We start from the raw sequence: 22,701 nt of genomic DNA, 5'->3' as shown, positions 1-22,701 counted from the left end.
AAGGCATCTTTTTCTCTGTCACTGCATTGGCAACCAGATGCACTATAAACATATGCATCCTTAAATTGAATGTACTGGGTATGAAGATCAAGACAACATTAAAAGCAGAACTGAACATTTAAGACACATACACAAAACATATTTTAAAACACAGTAGAAATGAGTTTAGTCACTTTGTTCATCCTTCTTGTGAAAAAATTAAAGAGGAATGATCTTGTGTGGACTAGTATAACCGTAAGTTAATTATAGAGAAAAAAGCACAACCGTTTTAGAGAAAAACTTAACCCCATATCGAGTTAGTGAAATAGGGCTTTTCATATTGCAAAAACATCAAACTTCACAACACTGAATGTAAAAAATGCATCCTCTGTTAAGTTTATGTAAATGCCCAAGCAGTGGGAACTGGCTTATAATGTTTTTCCTGGGAGAAGGAAAAGCTTGAGGGCCAAGGAAAAAATAAGTCTATATACTATTTGAGCTCAAAGAGGCAGATTATTTTATGATCCCATCATTAGTGGCATAGTCTAGGTAAATTATATTTGTATAAATATAATGTATTTATATCCTTATAGAAATTAAAGCCACAAGACACAGTACCATAGCTAAGGTTTCTATAGGCAGGCCAAATAGTGATTAACATGACAAAACGCCCAAAGTGGACAACTGTCTGTGCATTTTTTATCTAGTTATGAAAAGTATTTGTACATCATTCTTTTTACCAAACAATTTGACACTTTTGTAATTGCCTTAACACGTTGCGTCCTCTACACACACCCAAAAAAAGTTTATCAAAATATCTCCTCGGATAAACTTCATATCAGGCCGGTAAATCCATTAGAAAGCCAGTAAGACACACACGTCTGAAGTATCTTACTTGGTGACATTAGTAACCCTGGTTGTCTTTCTCAGACAATAACTAAGCCAACGAGTACACCAGGGGCATTCTGTACAGAAAAAAAAACAAAAAAAACACACACCAGACAAAACATATGATGGTGACACTGTCAAAAGATAGGACACCCACCAAAATGAATAAGAATAGTTTCCTCTGAGAGAGAAAAATACGCCTATCCTTGGTTTTCTCTTACATGTCGCTGGCTATCGACGAGTTGCGGGACATGGACTTGGGCGACAGGTCATAGTCGCTGTCTGAGCGGTAAAGGAAGGACTCCCTCCGCTGGCTGTGGATGAAGTTGGCCTGCAGGATGAGGCCTGAGCTCGGGCTGGCCATGGGGTCCAATGGGCTTCGACCCGCCGACGCACCATTGTCCACATCAAAGCTATGGAGAAAGAGACAAAAAAGGGAGTGGTTAGGCAAGGTTCTAACGTAAAAAGTCAAATGAGGGGTAATATCATAACTTAAATGCTGTATGCTACAAGTTATGATAATAATTATGTTAAAGGGCTTTACAGATGGCACTTTTCCATGTCAAAAGTACATTTATTGGCTACAGTTGTGACAGGGAGTCAGTCCTTTGGAGATGAATGAAAATTACTTTGCACAACAGGGGACATCAGTTTCTTGAGCAACCTTGACGTACATCTTTGTCCTTCTGCTGGAGTAAAGCGCAGATTTCCCTCATGCTGTTGTAGCAGAGCCAACAGACAAACCACGTACCCTCACACCTTTCCCCTACCCCCGACAAGGAGAAAGGGGGTTTGCCCCTTGTCCTTATCTCCAGAGCAGGACCTTCAAAGCTTCTGGCCCAGCATGGGGTCAGAAGGTAGACCAAAATGGCCATACAGTATGGAGACAAAGGAGTTTAAGGAAAGACTAACTTTTCTGGATTTACAAACATATTCTCAAGGATGGCTACATGGCTTATGGACACTATTTCAATGACAGTAGTTGATGTGTTATAATGTATGCTTTCCCTTTTATGCTGTATTAATATAATTTGATGTTTTAATGTAACTTCCTTTCCTGTTATGATAAATCAGTTAATCTTGATATCAAAATTATTTTAATCTACAAACTAAACCATTTATTAATGTTGTGTTGTTATATTTTGAAGTATTAGAAATACATGGACATTTGAAATAGCTGAACTCTGAAAAGTTATCAACTTCTTCACACCCATACGTCAATCTTAGGATGGACGCCCAGGTGGGAGTAACTGACCAATCAAAGAGTTCACCTCCAAAAGGATACCCCCCCTTTTCGCGAGGATTATAAAACCCTGACGCACAAGCAAACCTTGCTTTTTCGCAAGGATTCACCGGATATGTTCGCGACACATCTGACCTATCCTTCTCAATCAGCAACTCACTGGACCACCAGGAACTTTAACGAAAGATTCCTTTGCTCTAACCGTTTGACAACGACGAACGGAACTTTGATTCTTCTTCTTCAAACTGACAACAGTAACTGCGATATTGCTATATTTCTTACTTGTGAACATTGGCATATTGTGATTTAATTTGTTACGTTTGATTTTTAGTTTGCAAATGATTTAACCTAACTTTCGTTAGGATTGGTTAACATAGACTCCCTCCATTGTTCTCCTGAAGCCTATCTCTCTCTCTCTTCCCCTCCCCACGCGCTCTCAACCCACCATCTAGTATTCCGCTCTCATCATAGTTTAGGACCTACTGTATACTGTTTAACTCAACTCACTCTCAACTAGCCTATAACTTCTTTGGTATTTGTTCATCATAATTACATTTTCTTAAATAAATCATTGTTTATAATACTCACGTTATCCCTCACGTTATCTGATCTGCTCTACTTTCATGGAATTCGCTACTTAAGATTAGACTGATTATTACGAGTGCTATTATTCAATATTATTCAATAAGGTTTCCTCTGTCCTTAAATATATCAGAGGTGGTGCCCCCAAGAACTAGATACTTTATTATAAATTAAGTATTGCTAATCTTAACCGTGCAAACCACGCTACACACAGCCCCATGCGAGGCTTTGAAACAGATTGAAATGAGCGATTTATAACTTGAGATACATCTTCCGTCTGAAACAGAACCCACACTTAAACACTGTTTAAATACTGTGCTGTGTACTGGCTTGTGTACTGGAGTGAATTGGCTTTGTCGTGTACAATTGGTTGTTTGTGTTATAACTAACTTGCTTCGGAAAAGCTAGACTTGAGCGGAGGTATGCGCGTGCGCAGTGACACTGCGGCCCGTTCAATTCATTTTGTAAATCTACATAGGCAGCACTTCCAAAGGAAGGCGTAAGAACCTTTTTAAGAGTCACGACACAATTTGTATTGGTACCATACACGCTTCTAAAAGGTGTATTTTAGTAGTGTTTATTATTTTGGGTTAAGCGAATTAACCTTGAAACTGATAAGTTTTTCCAGGATACAAACATGCGGTTTAGTCCTAAAGGACTTTTATTTTGAAAAAGACTTCGCAGTTCTCTACTAAGCTATATGCTTCCATATTGTTAAGTAATTGGTCATTGATTAACTTAAGTTTCGAAAAGAAGCTTAACTTTTTGCATTTAATTAAACTTTAATGTAAAGCCCTTGCGTAATTTGAAGCTACATTATAGATGCAGCTCATAAATTTGGTTCGTTACCTGTTTGATTCAACAAGCTAAACCGGCTAATGTGCTATAGTATTTAAATACATGGTACTTTCCTCAGTCCAGTTCAGGCTAAAACAAATCAACAGCTACTCAATTTAAATTGCCTAATCCATTATAGTGAATCTAACGAGATTACTAACAAAATTGAGATTTGATATAGGCCAAGATTATTTATTTATTTTAAACTTTATTTTGTTTTGCAAAAAAACTTAAGTGCCTATCAACATTATCACAATAGCATTGTGTTAATAACTTCCAGTAGCCAAACCAATGCTTAGCTAACTAAACATGTCTCATCTCACGGAAGCTGAGAAACTGATTGTCCATCTATCCGAGAAAGAAAACCCAAGATATGTGGAAACGCTGACCGATCTAAATTTCGATAAATTTCGATTTTCCACACAAAAATCCAACTCCTGAACCAAGATCTCTCACACGTCACAGCTGCCCGGGAGACGATGAAGGACGATTTACTTGAAACAAAAACGGAACTACTTTCTACCATTCATAAGCTGAACAAGGCGAATGCCACAATCCAGTCCACAGAAGCCTGGAGACATCGAGACACAGACCAAAGGAAGGGAACAGACGACAGAGCTACACTGTTACCTTAGCAAGAAGCCCACAATGGCAACACAGGGACAAAACGGTGGGATTCATGTGAGGAAACACTCCAGTGGGTGTATTTTGGGTGTATGTGTGCGTGTGCATGTTTGTGTTTACGCACATCTGGCCAATTCCAGGAGGATGATATAAAAGCCTCACATACATCACAAAAAAGTTAGAAAAGCAACATGGTTCATGCATACAGACGTACTGACATCCAATCAAATACACATGAAAACACATACAAGCACAGTAAGGGTTCCCACTATGATGTGAACAAGCCACAACTGCACTTCCCCAACATTGTCTATAGCCTCTTCTTTTTAAAATCCAATCCCTGATGATATGCCCACAGTTCCAAAGTGGGGCAGACTAATTTCAAAAGGAACCCAATAACGCCTGTGTGTATCCATGCTAATCACTGTTCTCACCAGAGCAGTGGCACCGTGCACTCCAATACAGTACGTCACCCAGTGTGACGCAAAATAGGCCAGCATCTATTAATATGAATGTACTGATCTAGTTCTTCCATTACATAAAAAGTGTAACAGGGACTGGATTTCTGTAGCTCACTTAGTATCAATGTCAGCTGTGGGGTTGAATCACTGCACATCTTTAGAGAGACTGGGTCCCCCAATTATTCAGATAATGGTGAGAAAGCATAACTCTGGCGTTCAGTGACTATCAATATCTCCAGTCTACCATGACCCAGGTCCAGATCCCTCTTAATCCTTGGTTTTAATCTATAGTAGAAACACAGGGGCATTTACAGCCCAAAAAACATAGACAATGTTAGCAGTACCATGTTATTTCACAATAGAACCACTATGTTCATCACAAGTGCAATAAAATGGACAAACTTCAGCTACTGATGGTGAAAAACACAGACATTCTTTCCTCTTCGGTTGTGTGCTTCACGGAGACATGGCTGTGCGATTTGATCCCGGACACCGCATTACATCTGACAGGCTTTCAACTCGTGAGAGCTGACCGGGACACTGCACTCTCCGGCAAAACCAAAGGCGGTGGTATTTGTTTCTACATCAACAGTGGCTGGTGTGTAGATGTGACAGTGATTCTGCAACATTGTTGTCCGGATCTGGAATCATTTCTTATAAACTGTAAACCTTTTTACTCGCCACGAGAATTTGCTTCACTCATTTTGGTCGGAGTTTACATGGGACCGGGTCCACAGGTTAAAGAGGCCCAACACATGCTCGCCGACCATATTCTGAATGTGGAGCGAGCAAACCCGAATTCCCTTGTTATCGTACTCGGCGACTTTAACAAAGGTAATCTCAGCCACCAACTCCCTAAATACAGACAATTTATCAAATGCCCAACCAGAGAAGAGAACACTCTGGATCACTGCTACAGTCAGTAAAGCCTACCACGCTGTCACTCGTGCAGCACTGGTCCACCTGATTCCTGCATACAGGCAGAAATTGAAGCTCTGTAAACCTGTTGTCAATCAAAACAGTGGACCAGTAAGGCTATGGAGGATCTGCGGGCGTGCTTGGACTGTACTGACTGGGATGTGTTCACGACTGCTACCAATAGTCTGGATAAACTCACAAACTTATATCATACATCAGCTTCTGTAAGGACTGCTGTATTCCAACACGCACCAGGGTGAACTTCAACAATGACAAGCCCTGGTTCTCAGCAGAGCTCAGAAGGTTGAGGTCAGAGAAGGAGGAAGCATTTTGGAGTGGGGATAGAGACCGATTCAAGGAGTCGAAGAACAGGTTTAGCAAGGCAGAGAGAGAGGCTAAACGACTGTACTCAGAGAGACTGAAGCGCCAGTTCTCTGCTAACGCCTCCGCTTCTGTCTGGAGAGGGCTCAGGCAGATCACCAACTACAAGCCCAGAGCCCCCCTCTCCACTAACGACTCCCGTCTGGCCAACGACCTGAATGAGTTCTACTGTAGATTTGAAAGACAATTGGACTGTCCTGATCTACCCCCTCCCACCCATATGGCCTCCTCCCTCCCCCCCCTCTACAGTGACGACTCTCTCCATTCAGGAGGGTGAAGTTAACAGACTTTTCAAGAGGCAGAACCCCCGCAAAGCAGCCGGGCCGGACTCTGTCTCTCTTGCCACCCTCAAGCACTGCGCTGACCAGCTGTCTCCGGTGTTTACCAACATCTTTAACACCTCCCTAGGGACATGCCATGTGCCAGCCTGTCTCAAGTCCTCCACCATCATCCCTGTGCCCCAGACCCGTCGCCCTGACCTCTGTGGTAATGAAGTCTTTTGAGCGCCTTCTGCTGGCACACCTCAAATCCATCACAGACCATTTCCTGGACCCACTGCAGTTTGCCTACAGAGCCATCATGTCAGTGGATGACACTGACATGATGGCTCCGTAGGCCCACCCTACAGTACCTGGACTCCCCAGCATCCTACGTCAGGATCCTGTTTGTGGATTTAAGCTCTGCCTTCAACACCATCATCCCCGCCCTGCTTCAGGACAAGCTCTCCCAGCTGAACATGCCCGAATCCACCTGCAGGTGGATCACAGACTTCCTGTCTGACAGGAAGCAGTGCATTAAGCTGGGAACACAAGTCTCTGACTCCCGGTCCATCAGCACCGGATCTGCTCAGGGCTGCGTCCTTTCCCCTCTGCTCTTCTCCCTGTACACCAACAGCTGCACCTCCAGTCATCTGTCTGTCAAACGTCTGAAGTTTGCGGACGACACCACCCTCATTGGGCTCATCTCTGACAGGGACGAGTTTGATTATAGGTGGGAAGCTGACAACCTGGTGACCTGGTGCAGCCAGAACAACTTAAAGCTCAATGCTCTTTAGACAGTGGAGATGGTTGTGGACTTCAGGAAGAATACAGCCCCACTCACCCCATCACCCTTTGCGACTCCCCAGTCATAACTGGGGAGTCCTTCCGCTTCCTGGGCACCATCCTCTCCCAGGACCTCAAGTGGGAACTGAACATCAGCTCCCTCACCAAGAAAGCACAACAGAGGATGTACTTCCTACGGCAGCTGAAGAAATTCCACCTGCCAAAGACAATGATAGTGCACTTCTACACAGCCATCATTGAGTCCATCCTCACCTCTTCCATCACCATCTGGTACGCTGCTACCACTGCCAAGAACAAGACCAGACTGCAGCGTATCATCCACACTGCTGAGAAGGTGATCGGCTGCAATCTGCCTACCCTCGAGGACCTGCACACCTCGAGGACCCTGAGGCGAGCGAGGAAGATTGTGCCCGACCCTTCCCACCCAGGCCACTCCCTGTTCCAGCTACTCCCCTCCGGCAGAAGGCTGCGGTCCATCAGGACCAAAACCTCAAGCCATAAGAACAGTTTCTTTCCATCTGCTACTGGCCTCTTCAAAAAGGCCAAGGACTCCCACTGACATTCATTCATTATTCAACCCAGTATCTGATTGCACTTTGTTGACCCCTCATGCTGCTCATTCTTATTCTTATTCGTATTTTTATATACATTTTATTTGATATTTAAATTGTTTTATTCTTAGATTGTTTAGTTCTTAGGAATAGTTAAACTGTTGTACCTTTACTTAATTTAAGATTCGTATATGTTTAGTGTTTGCACCTCCCTGCCACAGTAAATTCCGTGTTTGCATTACATACATGGCGAATAAACCAAATTCTGATTCTGAAGTGGCCAGAAAGAAAATCCACAGAAAGAACCATAGCTTATGTCTGTCCTTTCAGGACGCCTACAATGACAAATAGATATTTTAGATATTATTTAGATGTCTATCCTAAAAAGGAAAAGAACAGGCCACAGATAGACAAAATAAGGAACCCCTTGACAAAGCAGAGCAATCAAAACCTATGAAAACATATGGACCTTCTATACGACTCAGTGTGGAGAGTATGCGTTTTACCTTATAACTTGCTAAATTGTTGGAAATACTGGGATTTGCTTTATGCTTCAGAAAGAAATGTAGACCTACACTATGGTTCGGTATCCAAGTCAAGCGGTTCAAATTGAAACAAATGAACATTTGGTTCTATGTTTTATTATTTTCTGATGCCCATTGCCAATATGTCCTGACAGAAATATTGTAAAAATAGAGGGCAATCCCTCTAACATGAACAAACCATTGGGAAAAAAACTTGGACCCTCTTACTGAGGATGAAGTCAAAACCAGCTGCTGGTGTAACAACTTAAATTTCCCAACAAGCTAACTACCTTTGCTCATAGCTATGCTTATCATGAATTCCTCACAGAATTACATTTACATTTAGTCATTTAGCAGCGCTCTTATCCAGAGCGACTTACAGTAAGTACAAGGACATTCCCCTCGAGGCAAGTAGGGTGAAGTGCCTTGCCCAAGGACACAACGTCATTTGGCATGGCCAGGAATCGAATCAGCGATCTTCTGATTACTAGCCCGATTCCCTAACCGCTCAGCCACCTGACTCCTGTTTTTTATTAACCAAGTCATAAATACCTGAGCATAAACACAAATGAAAATCTCTGTTCTTGGATCCTTTTCTAAGTGATCTGAACTGCCTCGGCATCTGTCATGGCAAGATGTCATATGCAAGATGTTTGCCGATGGGTGGACTTGGTTGATGCCGCAAACAACTAAACCTGAGTTAAACACTGCTTAAAGGTCACATGACATGAAAACTTCACTTTAGGACGTTATTTAACATTAATATGAGTTCCCCTAGCCTGCCTTTGGTCCACTAGTGGCTAGAATTTTTGATAGGTGTAAACCATGCCCTGGGTATTTTTCTCTGCCTTTGAGAAAATGAAGGCTCAAACGCTCAGTTTGAAAATCTCCTTGTTGTAATGTCACAACGAGACAGGCTACTTGCTTTGCCCGCCCAGATGATCTGACCTGCCCATGAAAAACTGAGCTACGATCGTCCAAAGGCAAGTGCGATATTGTTTTCTCCTGGAGAGACATCATGGCTAGCAAACGAACGAAGCATAACAGTTGCTCAGTGTTTGGATGTACAAATCAAAACAAAAGTCGTTTTTTAGTTCCTTCATCCAAGCCTCTGCACAACCAGTATCTTAATTTTATTTTCGCTGGAAATGCGCCGACACACTTTCCAAAGTTTTGTATGTCTGCGCCAAACATTTCAGCCACTACTGTTTCCTCAACTTGAGCCAATACAAAGCTGGCCTTGCTGAAATTACATTCTGGATCATTATTAACTGTCCTTGGTCAAGCTACAAACCTTGGACAAGTAAGTTAACTAATGCTATATCATTTTGTTGCTTTACTGTATATGGTTACCTAGTTTGCTACCCTTAGAATGTGGCTGTAACATTAGCTCTGCAGCTAACAGCTGAGTTACTGTTGCTAATGTAAGGGTAGATGGCATCAAGTGTGTGATATCACACGAGGTTACGCATGCTTTCCAGAGACTGTGAGTTTACCGATGTGAACAGTGAGATAAAAGCCCAGCTCATCCAAAGCTGCACTTCCTCAAGACTCCGCCGGAGGGCGCTAAGAGAACCTGAAATTACGCTGGAAACTCTGCTAAATTTTGGGAGAACGCTAGAAATATCAGAGCAGCAGGAAGAGGGCTTTGAAAAAGGTACATCCACTGCTGTCAACGCAATTCAACACAAATATAAACCACAAATGAATGATCAGAGGGGAAACAAAAATGCAAACAAAGACACCGTCTAGCGAGGAGAGAATATTTCTCCAACATTATTACAAAAAAAGCCAGAAACTCCAGAGTTCTTTTCTCCACCATTGACCAGCTGCTAAACACTGTCCCTGCCCCCCCGCCACCCTCTGCAGTTAAATGTGAAGAGCTTGCTTTGTTCTTCAAGAACAAAATAACTTTGATCAGAGCTAGTACTAGTAATAGTGGGGTCGAAACTGACATCAGTAGATTCTGCAACATAACCATGAGCACATTTACCTGTATCAGACTTGGTGAACTTTCAAAAATTGTCAGTGAATCTAACTCCACAACCTCAGATATTGATCCTATACCCACAACATTCTTTAAGCGAGTGTTTGATAGTGTCTCAGGTCCGGTGCTAGAGATTATAAACACATCCCTTAGAACTGGCGTCTTCCCAGATGCCTTCAAAACAGCTGTTGTAAAGCCCCTATTAAAGAAACCCAAATTGGATAACGGTCTACTTGCAAATTACAGACCAATATCAAACCTTCCATTTATTAGTAAAGTACTGGAAAAGATAGTTTCAGTGCAACTAAATTATTTTCTTGAAGAAAATAACATTCCGGAAGTCTCGCAGTCAGGTTTCAGGAAATATCACTGTACTGAAACTGCTCTCACCAAAATAATTAGCGACCTCAGACTAAACTCCTTATCCTTTTAGATCTCAGTGCAGCATTTGATACCATTGATCACAACATCCTAATCAATAGACTGGAAAAGCTTATTGGGTTCACGGATAGTGTATTGAACTGGATGAAATCATATATCACAGGAAGGAAGTTTTATGTTAGTTTAGGAGACCATAGGTCTAAGAAACATGAGAACTGCTACGGGGTTGCTCAAGGAAGCTGCCAAGGTCCATTACTTTTTTCTCTTTATATGTTACCACTCGGTGACATAATCAGAGAACATAACATGAATTTCCATAGCTATGCGGACGACACACAACTATATATACAGTATATCCACTGAACCTAACGATGCAACGGCCATCAGTTCCATTACCAGCTGCCTGTTGGCAATAAACAAATGGATGAATGATAACTTTCTTAAATTAAATGAAGACAAAACTGAAGTCCTACTATGTGGCCCCAAATCCAAAAGAGAGATGCTTACTAAGAATCTAGGAAGTTTAACCCCCTGGCTTAAACCAGAGGTGACAAGTCTCGTTGTAATCCTGGACTCAGATTTGAATTTCAACTCCCACATTAATAAAGAGACCAAAAGTGCTTTCTTTCACCTGAGGAATATACCAAAGGTACGACCATTCATAAACCAAAATGATGCAGAGAAGTTAATTCATGCTTTTATATCCAGCCGGCTGGACTACTGTAACGCACTTTTCGCTGGTCTTCCCAAAAAAAACACTGAAAGACTACAGCTCATTCAAAATTCTGCAGCTAGATTATTAACCAAAACTAAAAGGAGAGAACACATTAGTCCTGTCCTAGCTACTTTACACTGGCTCCTTGTTACCTTCAGAATTGACTTTAAGGTCCTATTCCTCACATACAAAGCTCTACACGGACAAGGACCTAGCTACATTGCTAACTCTTATAAACTACACACCAGCTAGAACACTGCAATCATCAAATGCAGGCCTATTAGAGGTCGCCGGAAACAGCCATGAGAAGATTGGTGATGCTGCCTTTGCCAATTGTGCCCCAAAACTCTGGAACAAATTACCCATAAATATCAGAGAAGCAAATACGCTAGACATGTTTTAAAGACAGCTTAAAACCTACCTTTTTACCAAAGCATTTAACTAATTTTTATCTCAGAAGGGCCTTACAACTGGTAGTAGTTATATTATTGTTTTTATAGATTTGCTTTGTATTCCCGCAAAGATTGCGGCTTGTGTTTGACTTGCACTGTTATGTGTTACATTTGATACATTTTGTTGAGTTATTGTATTTTGTTATTCTGTAGCTTTTATTATTATTATTATAATTTTACTTTATTTTAGTTTTTTGTTTTATTTTAATTGAGAAACCACAAAGACTGTGCAAGAGTGCATGTGTTTTGTTATATGGTTGGAAACTGCAAGTACAGCTCGGATCTAAGACGGATTCGAGACACTGCAGATATAGTGCGGCTTGTCTGCGTTGGTATATGTGTGGAAACTGCAAGTGGCAGCTCGGATCTAAGACAGATTCGAGAGACCGCAGATAGAGTGCGGCTTGTCTGGTTTGTTATATGTTTGGAAACTGCACGAGGCAGCTCGGATCTAAGACAGATTCGAGAGACCGCAGATAGAGTGCGGCTTGTCTGGGTTGTTATATGTTTGGAAACTGCACGAGGCAGCTCGGATCCAAGACGGATTCGAGAGACCGCAGATAGAGTGCGGCTTGTCTGGGTTGTTATGTGTGTGGAAACTGCAAGTGGCAGCTCGGGTCTAAGACAGATTCGAGAGACCGCAGATAGAGTGCGGCTTGTCTGGGTTGTTATATGTTTGGAAACTGCACGAGGCAGCTCGGATCCAAGACTGATTCGAGATACCGCAGATAGAGTGCGGCTAGTCTGGTTTGTTATATGTTTGAGATCTATTACTTTTATCACTTGTATTATTGTTTTTGTTGATTTTATGTAAAGCACCTTGAGCTGCAATTCCTGTATGAAATGTGCTATATAAATAAAGTCTTACTTACTTACTTACTTACACACAATGCAGAAACTGTGGAGGGAGATATCCTCACAGAGGAGATTGTCCAGCAAAAGGCAAGGACTGCAATGTATGTGGAAAACCAAACCATTTCGCAAAGGTGTGCCGCTCAAACCAAAGAAAATCAGCACAAGACAGAAAGGTACGTCATGATTATAACAAAGACACCACATATGGACAACAGAAAAGCACAAGACGTGTAAATCGAGTGACTGCATCAGAGTGTGGTACACACAGGGACTCATCGAGCAGTGATGATCAGTATGTGTTTTCAGTTTATGGTGAAGCCTGCCCCAAACACCCCAGAACATCTATACTGCTCAATGACATGCAAGTTAAAGTGTTGATCGACTCTGGAGCAGCAGTTAACATAATCAGTGAAAACATAGACAATATGCTCTGGCCACAGCCAGAAATGAAGGTTGCCAATATCAAAATATTTTCATATGGATCCAAACATGCTTTGCCTATTATGAGTGTTTTTGAGTGCTCTGTGAATGCAAAGGACAGAAACACACAGGCAACTTTCTATGTGCTGAAGGGCAGTGGACACTCTTTTGAGCTATGACACAGCTAGCAAGCTTGGCCTAATACAGATTATCAATGCAGTGGACCCCACTATTAGGAGTGTCTCAGACAAGTTGATTGACAGTCATCCTGAACTGTTCACTGGTATAGGCAAGCTCAAAGATTTCCGTGTGAAGCTACACATCAATCCTGAGGTACAGCCAATGTGTCAACCACACAGACGGGTTCCTTTCCACGTCCGACAGAAGGTCGAAGAAGAACTACGAAAGCTGGAAGAAGACGACATAATTGAACGAGTGACCGGGCCAACACCCTGGGTTTCTCCAATTGTTACCCCGCCGAAGCCTAAGGACCCCGATCAAGTACGGATCTGTGTTGACATGCGTCAAGCAAATGTGGCAATACAACGTGAACGTCACCTCACGCCCACAATGGACGACGTGATCCATGAGCTAAACGGGGCACGGGTATTTTCAAAATTAGATCTCAACAAAGGCTACCATCAGCTACAGCAGCATCCGGATAGCCAATACATCCCAACCTTTACAACTCACCTGGGCCTGAGACGGTATAAAAGACTGAGTTTCGGCATATCATCAGCTGCTGAGGTCTTCCAGAACACCATTTGCCAGGTATTGCACGGCATCCCAGGGGTCAAGAATTCAAGCGATGACATCATTGTGTACGGCTCATCACAAAAAACCCATGACGATGCCTTGCGAGCAGTCTTTTCCAGACTCAAAGAATGTGGCCTCACATTGAATCGCAACAAGTGCGAGCTTAACAAGCAACGACTGGAATTCTTTGGCTTTATCTTTTCAGTTGATGGCATCTCGGCTGATCCTCGCAAAGTGGCAGCCATACATAAAGCATCAGATCCCAAAGACCCTGCCGAAATCAGAAGCCTTCTCAGTATGGCAAACTATTGCTCCAGATTTATTAAAGACTTCTCCACCATCACTGCACCACTCAGGGAGCTCACCAAGAAAGGAGCACCTTGGAATTGGGGTGCTGAGCATTCAGCTGCACTACAGACACTCAAGGAGCGTCTCACCAGCGAAACTACCATGTCCTATTTTGACCTGAAAAAGGACACTGAACTCATTGTGGATGCCAGCCCTTGTGGTTTGTGTGCGATTCTTTGTCAAACAGACAAGGGAGAGAAGCATGTCATGCCAGTCGGGCACTGACAGATGTTGAAAGGCGCTACTCACAGACAGAGCGCGAGGCCCTAGCGATCATCTGGAGCTGTGAGCACTTCCACCTATACCTCTACGGTAATAAGTTTACTCTTGTGACTGACCACAAGCCATTGGAGCTGATATGGAATAACCCAAAGTCAAAGCCACTTGCTCGGATAGAGCGATGGGGACTCCGACTCCAACCATACGACTTCAAGATTGTGTACAGAAAGGGAGCAGACAACCCTGCTGATTACATGTCTCGACATCCAATACCAATTCAGACATCCGGGAGCACAACAGCCTCCAAGATTGCAGAAGAATATGTAAACTTCATATCACTGCTGGCTACACCGAAGGCAATGATTCTTGACCACATCAAAGCAGAGACACTGAAAGACGGCACTCTGCAACAGGTCAGTGCACACATTAAGAACAATTCGTGGCACACCATTGCTGACAATGCACCGTGAGCTGCTACACTTCAGCAGTACAAACATGTCAGAAATGAACTCACACAGCAAGTGAGGACTTAATACTCAGAGGCTGTAGGATTGTGATACCCTCATCTCTGCAACACCATGTCCTGGAACTTGCCCATGAAGGCCATCAAGGCATTGCCAAGACAAAGGTCCTGCTCAGAAAGAAAGTGTGGTTTCCAGGCATTGATCAGCGAGCAGAGGCAATTATTAGAAACTGTCTAGCCTGTCAGGCCAACACTCCAGTCACCAGGACTGAGCCACAAAAAATGTCCAATCTACCTGAATCACCATGGCATTCAGTAAGAGCAGATTTCTATGGACCTCTCCCATCTGGAGAATATCTGATGGTGATTGTAGATGACTACACACGTCATCCAGTAGTGAATATTCTGCACTCCATTTCATCCAGTGTCGTGATACCACGCATGGACAACATCTTCTCAATGTTCGGGATACCACACGTTGTGAAGACAGACAATGGACCACCATTCAATGGTTCCCAGTTTTCCCAGTTTGCTCAACACATTGGATTCCATCACAGAAAAATAACACCGCTCTGGCCACAGGCCAATGCAAGAGCAGAAAGATTCATGCGTATGATTGGGAAAGTGATTCGGATCTTCCATGGGATACCTTGCCTCCCAAGGCAAGGTATCCCATGGAATCTACAAATGAACATCTTCTTACGTGAGTACAGAGCTACACCACACTGCACGACAGGAGGATCTCCTGCAGAGTTGATGTTCCAACGACGTCGGAACACTAAGATACCATCAGCCTACTCAACAGTCATTAGTGCTGACAAAGAAGTGCGTAAAAGGGACACTGAGGCAAAAGCTAAAATGAAGATCCGTTCTGATGAGCGACGACACGCAGTACCATCTCACATCAAGCCAGGTGACAATGTGCTTTGTCGTCAAGTGAGACAGAACAAGCTGACAACACCGTACAGCAAGGAACCACTCACCGTCACCAATGTGAAAGGCTCCATGGTGACAGCAGAACGGAATGGCTATACCATCACCAGGAACAGCTCGTTCTTCAAGAAAATCCATCCCATGACGCAGCAAGACCAACTGCCACCACCCGACTACGACCTGGATCCTGATCCTGATGATGGCAATGATCAACCAGAACCAGCACCAACACAGCCTAGATATCCAGTCAGGCAACATAGGCACCCTCCAACCTACTTGCGTGACTATGAATAGACTGTCTAGAGTTCATGGAGATATGCAAAGAAAACATATCCTTTCAATATCCTGTTTAGCCAGTTTATGTTTATGAATGCATATGATATGTTCTGTATCTCCAAGTGTATGCAATGTGAAATGTGGTGCTGATGTTTTGAGTGTCCCCACTTATGTTTTCAAGGCAATAATTCTCAGTTTGCCAGAATAGTTTGATCATATATTGAATTGTGTTTATGTCCATTGATAGACAGGTTGTCTAAACAAAAAAAAAGAAAACAAAAAGAAAAAAAAGAAAGAAGACTGATGTGATGTTGAGATACGCTGTCTGCGTAGTGACGTAAGCACCCACTAGTGGACAAGGCTAGTACAGTTCCGCCTGATGTATGAAGCATGCAAGTGATGTCCGTCAGTAAAGCATCCAAATCAATCTAACTGTCTCGTTATTGAACAAACAACAATCGACACACAGAAACATTACAATGAGGAGACACTGTCCGTGTATTCAAGGAAGGCTGAGGCTCCTGATAGGGGGTCAAGAGATAAGGCTGGCAGGCATATCCCTTGTCTCCCAGCAAAACCCCTGAAACTTCGCCTGGGTAGAGTACAAATAAATAATCTGACTAATTTATGCAGACCAAAATTGAAGACAGTATTTTTTTAAAGCTGTACATTGAAATTATATTTACAATAGGCCTATACATTGAGCCTACCTTGTGACAATTGTCTGGAAATTGGTGAGGCTCGAAAGATTCTTGAATCATGCATCGAGCCAGGCCACTTTGCCTCCACGTTTGTGATGACACAATTAGCATCACAGATCAACTGAAAAAAAATTGTCATTCGACTGGAATAATATAGCCATAAAAATAAATGTGAGTAGCTATATTTCAAATTGTGTCAAAAGTGTTGCATTAGGCGCAACTCTCTGACAAAATATTAGAGCCTTAAGAAGATGGAACATAACCTAACCATATAACTAGCTCTATAGGCCATTTATCCCAATCTATCCTACAATGCAAGCATTCTCAATAATAGGCTTACCTGCACATTGATACTGTGCAATGACTTCCTTATCACAAAGTCTGCCTCATGCAGACCAGACGGAGTCTTTATACGGACATGGGTGCAGTCCACAGCCCCAATAACATTTGGGATAGCTACAAAGGGTCAGTAAATAGGTCAACCAACAATTGTCACCTCTATAAACACCAACATGTCATGCAGTTAATGCTGGACCTTAGCCTTCCTTCGATTCCATAAAAGGCCTCCTTAATGGTACGAAAACCTCTTTGACCAGGGAAGGTGATGAACATATTCAGCAGTTTTTTAAAAGCTATGTAAACTGCTCTTACAGAGCGGCAAACAGTGGCTTTGCCAATATTCTCTGCGTCTCCAACGGTGTAGATAAAGGTGCCCCTGGCAAAAAAACGAAGTGCTATGCACACAGTCTGTGGGACTGTGAGAGCTTTATTGCGGCGGGTTGAATTGGAAAGAGATGGGTGAAGCCACCTACAAATATATTGGATCCCTTCCCTGGAGAACCTGTACCGCTCATGAAGGTGATTGTCAGGATATGCCAACGGGTCAGACCGGTCCCTGAATGTACGCTCTCTTTAAAGAGCCCTTCGCATGATCACAGCTCCCTCGTTTACCACCTCGTCAATGAAAGGACACGCCATGATTGCCAATGAACAGCATGTTAAGTTCCTAAGACTATTTATATACCTTTTATTTTGGCTAATTAGTCAAACCTGTTTGGTGGATAATAGGCTGCTATCCGTGTTTTTATGGCCTATCATTGTGGTATACTTAATAAAATTAAAGTATATTTTATACAAAAGTAAGTTTTTGGACTGATATAAAGTTACTTTTAGCGTTAAGTAAGAAAATCGTAGTGAATAATTGTTTTCCTATTGGGTCAGCGTTACAGGAAGGTCTGGTTAAGCACCAAGTCACGCTAAGCCTGACAGTTAGTCTGCCCTGGACAAGACTAGTTTCGCAGCCTAAGTTGCCACAGTAACCGAGTTCAAACTACGTTGAGCTAGCTTTATGGAACCGAATGAACAAGAAATGATTCTGACTAACTGACATAAGTCTGTCTTATTTGGTAAACTCGCTTTATGGATCAGGCCCCTGGCTAAATAATGACACGGCAACAGCAACATTGATAGAAACGTGTCCGCCTGGGGCCTGTTCCATAAAGGCCGCTCAAAAAATCTATACTTAAAGTCCTAAACCAGACTTGAATGAGTTTAATTACTCAAGCGGGGCTAAAGCGGACCAATTTTAGCTCACGCAGTCCTACTAATTCAAGTCAGATTTAAGAAGTCAAGCTGATTGCGCATGCACCCTATTCTTAAGCAACCCGAGAGGTAAAACATGGATCATAAAATCCACCACGGCAAAAGCAATGCACACGGCCACGTGACTTCTTCCAGAAAGAACGTTCCCTTTAAATCGTGTACAATGATAGCTCCCTCATCCACCGCTTCAATCAAAATAAAATGACACCCAATGATTGACGTTGTGAACGATAGGCTACGTAGGTCGAGGACCTTTTTAGACCTTTACTTTGTTGATTAATAAACACCCTCTAAACTAATCTAAATTGACTTCATTTATCGTTTAAAATAAATAGCCTACTACTAATCAATACATTATCCAGTAGCCTAACTTTTTAACATGGTTTTTGTGTCGAGGAAATGGAGGGCGGATTTAGGTTTGTTTTGCAATTGTAGGCTACTGCTAACAATTATATTGCTATGATAATTGATAATTATACTTGGATAATTTAGATTGAGATATAGGCCTATGCCTGATGCCCAAAATTTTAAAATCACAAACCAACATCCATAAATTTATTGGCTATGGTGTGTAGCCTATCAAAGCATTGTTCATCATTGTTTAATGCATTAAGGCCATTGCACACTGAGTCTGAAATTCGTATCCATTTCGGATACGAATTTTGCACGTTAAAAAATAAAGACAACCTCACGTTATGTCAATCGCGCTTACACACTGCCTCCGATTTACATTTACATTTAGTCATTTAGCAGACGCTCTTATCCAGAGCAACTAACAGTAAGTACAGGGACATTCCCCCCGAGGCAAGTAGGGTGAAGTGCCTTGCCCAAGGACACAACGTCATTTGGCACGGTGGGGAATCGATCCGGGAACCTTCTGATTACTAGCCCTACTCCCTCACCGCTCAGCCACCTGACTCCCAATTTCTGTGTTTTCGCATCCATAGCCAGCATTTTGATCGTTTTTTGGGAAATTCAGAGCCACCGAAGCTTAGGCTGACAATTGCGTAAAAACGCATACAAAAATGTAGTACTCAGTGTGCAGAATCAGAAGGATTTTGTTCGCCATGAATGTTTGCACAAACAAGGAATTTACTTTGGCAGGGAGGTGCATACATTAAATATATGTTACTTAAACTTAAATATGTGGACTAACTATACAAAAGGAGCAAAGTCTAGCTAATACTAGGGGGGGTCTAGTTAATACTAAGGGGAATAAAAAATAAAATATAAGTAGCCCTAATTTAAAATCTAACCTAAAAATACAGATAGTGCAAACGATATAATAGTGCAAATTGAAATGTGCAGAGTGTCATTGTGCAGATTGTGATTTAAAGTCAGTGAGAGTCCTTTGCCTTGTTAAAGAGGCCAACAGCGGATGGGAAGAAACTGTTCTTGTGGCGTGAGGTTTTGGTCTTGATGGACCGCAGCCTTCTGCCGGAGAGGAGTAGCTGGAACAGGGAGTGTCCAGGGTGGGAGGGGTCGGCCACAATCTTTCTCGCTCGCCTCAGGGACCTCTAGGTGTGCAGATCCTCGAGGGAAGGCAGATTGCAGCCGATCACCTTCTCAGCAGTGCGGATGATACGCTACAGTCTGCTCTTATCCTTGGCAGTGGCAGCAGCGTACCAGATGGTGATCTGGACTCAATGATGGCTGTGTAGAAGTGGACCATCAAAGTCTTAGGCAGGTTAAATTTCTTCAGTTGCCCTAGGAAGTACATCCTCTGTTGTGCTTTTTTGGTGAGGGAGCTGATGTTCAGTTCCCACTTGAGGTCCTGGGAGAGGATGACGCCCAGGAAGTGGAAGGACTCCACAGTGCTGACTGGGGAGTCACTCAGGGTGATGGGGGTGAGTGGGGCTGTGTTCTTCCTGAAGTCCACAACCATCTCCACTGTCTTAAGAGCATTGAGCTCTAAGTTGTTCTGGCTACACCAGGTCACCAGGTTGTCCGCTTCCCACCTGTAGTCAGACTCGTCCCCGTCAGAGATGAGCCTAATAAGGGTGGTGTCGCCTGCAAACTTCAAGAGTTTGACAGACGGATGACTCGAGGTGCAGCTGTTGGTGTACAGGGAGAGGAGCAAAGGAGAAAGGACGCAGCCCTGAGGAGATTCGGTGCTGATGGACCGGGAGTCAGAGACTTGTGTTCCTAGCTTAATGCACTGCTTCCTGTCAGACAGGAAGTCTGTGATCCATCTGCAGGTGGAGTCGGGCATGTTCAGCTGGGAGAGCTTGTCCTGGAACAGGGCGGGAATGATGATGTTGAAGGCAGAGCTGAAGTCCACAAACAGAATCCTGGCGTAGGATGCTGGGGAGTCCAGATGCTGTAGGGTGAAGTGGAGAGCCATGTTAACGGCATCTTCCACCGACCTGTTGGCTCTGTAGGCAAACTGCAGTGGGTCCAGGAAAGGGTCTGTGATGGATTTGAGGTGTGCTAGCACAAGGCGCTCAAAAGACTTCATTACCACAGAGGTCAGGGCGACGGGCCTGTAGTCATTAAGTCCTGTTGGCCTTGGCTTTTTGGGCACAGGGATGATGGTGGAGGACTTGAGACAGGCTGGCACATGGCATGTCTCCAGGGAGGTGTTGAAGATGTTTGTAAACACAGGAGACAGCTGGGGCCTGTACTACGAATCAAGATCAACATGCTCTGGATTACTTTCAGTTACCCGGCTACGCGAAGCCTAACAATCGCAGTCACGATAAGCGGTACTATGACGGCAGTTATCAACTCTCTAACTCAACCCAGATCTTTCCAATCTAGAGACGTGCGCGTTCACATAAAGGGGCGGTGTTTTCATCGTATGTCCAATTGCAAACAAGGACAAAACAAGAGCCGCATATTTCATGCAGGAGGAGCAGACAATAATCTTCAAAACTTTGTCTACTCCTCCTGCGTGAAATATTGTAATACAAGAATATCAGGAATACAGACATATATAATACAGGCAAAATTAAACTAAGTGCTGCTGCCAAGCTGGCATTAAATAGCAGACGCTGTAAATGCGTAAGCTACATGACTTATTGAAGATGTGACCATAATTACACGTGTGCATTCAATCCACAACGTTAAACTTTTGTTGCTGTATTATTTTAGTTGCAACCCTGCAGTGGCAAACGATCGTGGGAGCAAATACAAAATAAATACTATAGCTGCAAGCAGCAATGGAGGGGCCAAGCAGTCCAGAGCAAGACATGGCCTCCATAGCACTTGCGCAACAATTAAGTAACTGATGTAACCTGTTGCACTGATGCAACACACCAAGTTTGGTTGAATTATCTGTTTGCGTTCAAGAGTTCTGAGTGTTCACAGTTTTTTTCTGGTATAAAACCACAGGCCTCCTCTGCTCCTCGTGGGAACGATGGAACCCAAGTTTGGTGACAATCGCACAAATGGTTGCTGAGTTACGCTCTCACGTGTCTTTTGCGGCTTCGCCGCCGCCTTTGATCGGCTCTACCGAACAAACGGTTTTGAAAATGGAAAATCCATCTGACACTTTGAGAAGCTTAGTCTTAAGATCATCTGTGCCAAATTTAGTAAATATTGGACAAAATTTGGGCAGTGTAAAAGGTTTTTACCCTTTTCCATTAAATCCAAAATGGCGGCCGCGTCAATTCGGTTATTATAAAAAGTTACCAATGGCCAGCCTTGGTATCTCACAAGACATCAAGAGACAAAGAAATTACTTTATTAAGGTAAACACTTCAACAGTTATTAGAAAAAACACGTTTATAATTCCGGCCACGCCCCCATTTACTCACATGACACAATTTTTGGAGAACATCCTAAGAATAAAGTTCAGAGTAGGGGTACCAACTTTGGTGTCACTGTCTCAAAGAACTGCTGAGATATGACTTCACTTCTTGTTTAGCGGCTTTTCTGCAGAATTTGATTGGCTGTACCGGACAAACGGTTTTGAAAATCTAATATCCTTCAATAACTTTGTGAGTCTTGGTCTGAAGATCATCTGTGGCAATTTTGAAGAAGATTCGACAAGAATTGTAGGAGGAGTAGGCTTTCAAAGGTTTTTGATAAAACCGGAAATGGTGGAAAATCTATAAACTGGAATTTAACGCCATGGTGTGCATTGAACTTGGCTTGATCCAGGGAATCAAATGGTACCTCATTTTTGAAAATGGGTCATACGGTTCAAAAGTTGCGTGTGTAAACACAACTCCAATTTGACCCGTTGGTGGCGCTAAAGTGCCAAAGTATGGGACATGAAACTTTGTGAATTGGACCAGGGGACTGTCCCCAATGAGTGTGCCAAATTTCACAACTTTCGACCAAGTGCTTATGGGGGCTGCCATAGACACCCATGGCGGAAGAATAATAATAATAAATATAGCTGCAAGCAGCAATGAGGTGGCCAAGCAGTCAAATGACCCATAAAACACAAGAAATCCTCAGAACAGGGTTTTGAGTGCATGCAGCAAGTTTGGTGTGAATCCATCAAAGATTTGCTGAGATACGACCCAACTTCCTGTTTGATGGCTTAATTGCACATTTTGATTGCCTGTACCGGGCAAACGGTTGTGAAAATC

At 43.0% G+C, this 22,701-nt stretch overlaps 1 protein-coding gene across 1 annotated transcript in view; it reads right to left on the bottom strand.

Annotated features, from left to right (window-relative positions):
* Positions 1 to 1,084: 1,084 nt before the first annotated feature.
* Positions 1,085 to 22,701, bottom strand: part of LOC124488568 (cAMP-specific 3',5'-cyclic phosphodiesterase 4D-like) — a 64,677-nt gene continuing 43,060 nt past the window's right edge. Inside the window, exon 2 of the mRNA XM_047051261.1 lies at positions 1,085 to 1,280. Within this exon, the coding sequence (XP_046907217.1) occupies positions 1,085 to 1,280 (196 nt within the window). The remainder of the gene's footprint in view (positions 1,281 to 22,701) is intronic.

Source organism: Hypomesus transpacificus, unplaced genomic scaffold, assembly GCF_021917145.1.
Source record: "Hypomesus transpacificus isolate Combined female unplaced genomic scaffold, fHypTra1 scaffold_144, whole genome shotgun sequence".
Lineage (NCBI taxonomy): Eukaryota > Metazoa > Chordata > Actinopteri > Osmeriformes > Osmeridae > Hypomesus > Hypomesus transpacificus.
Note: the sequence above shows the minus strand (reverse complement) of the source record. Positions and strands in the feature narration are given on the sequence as shown.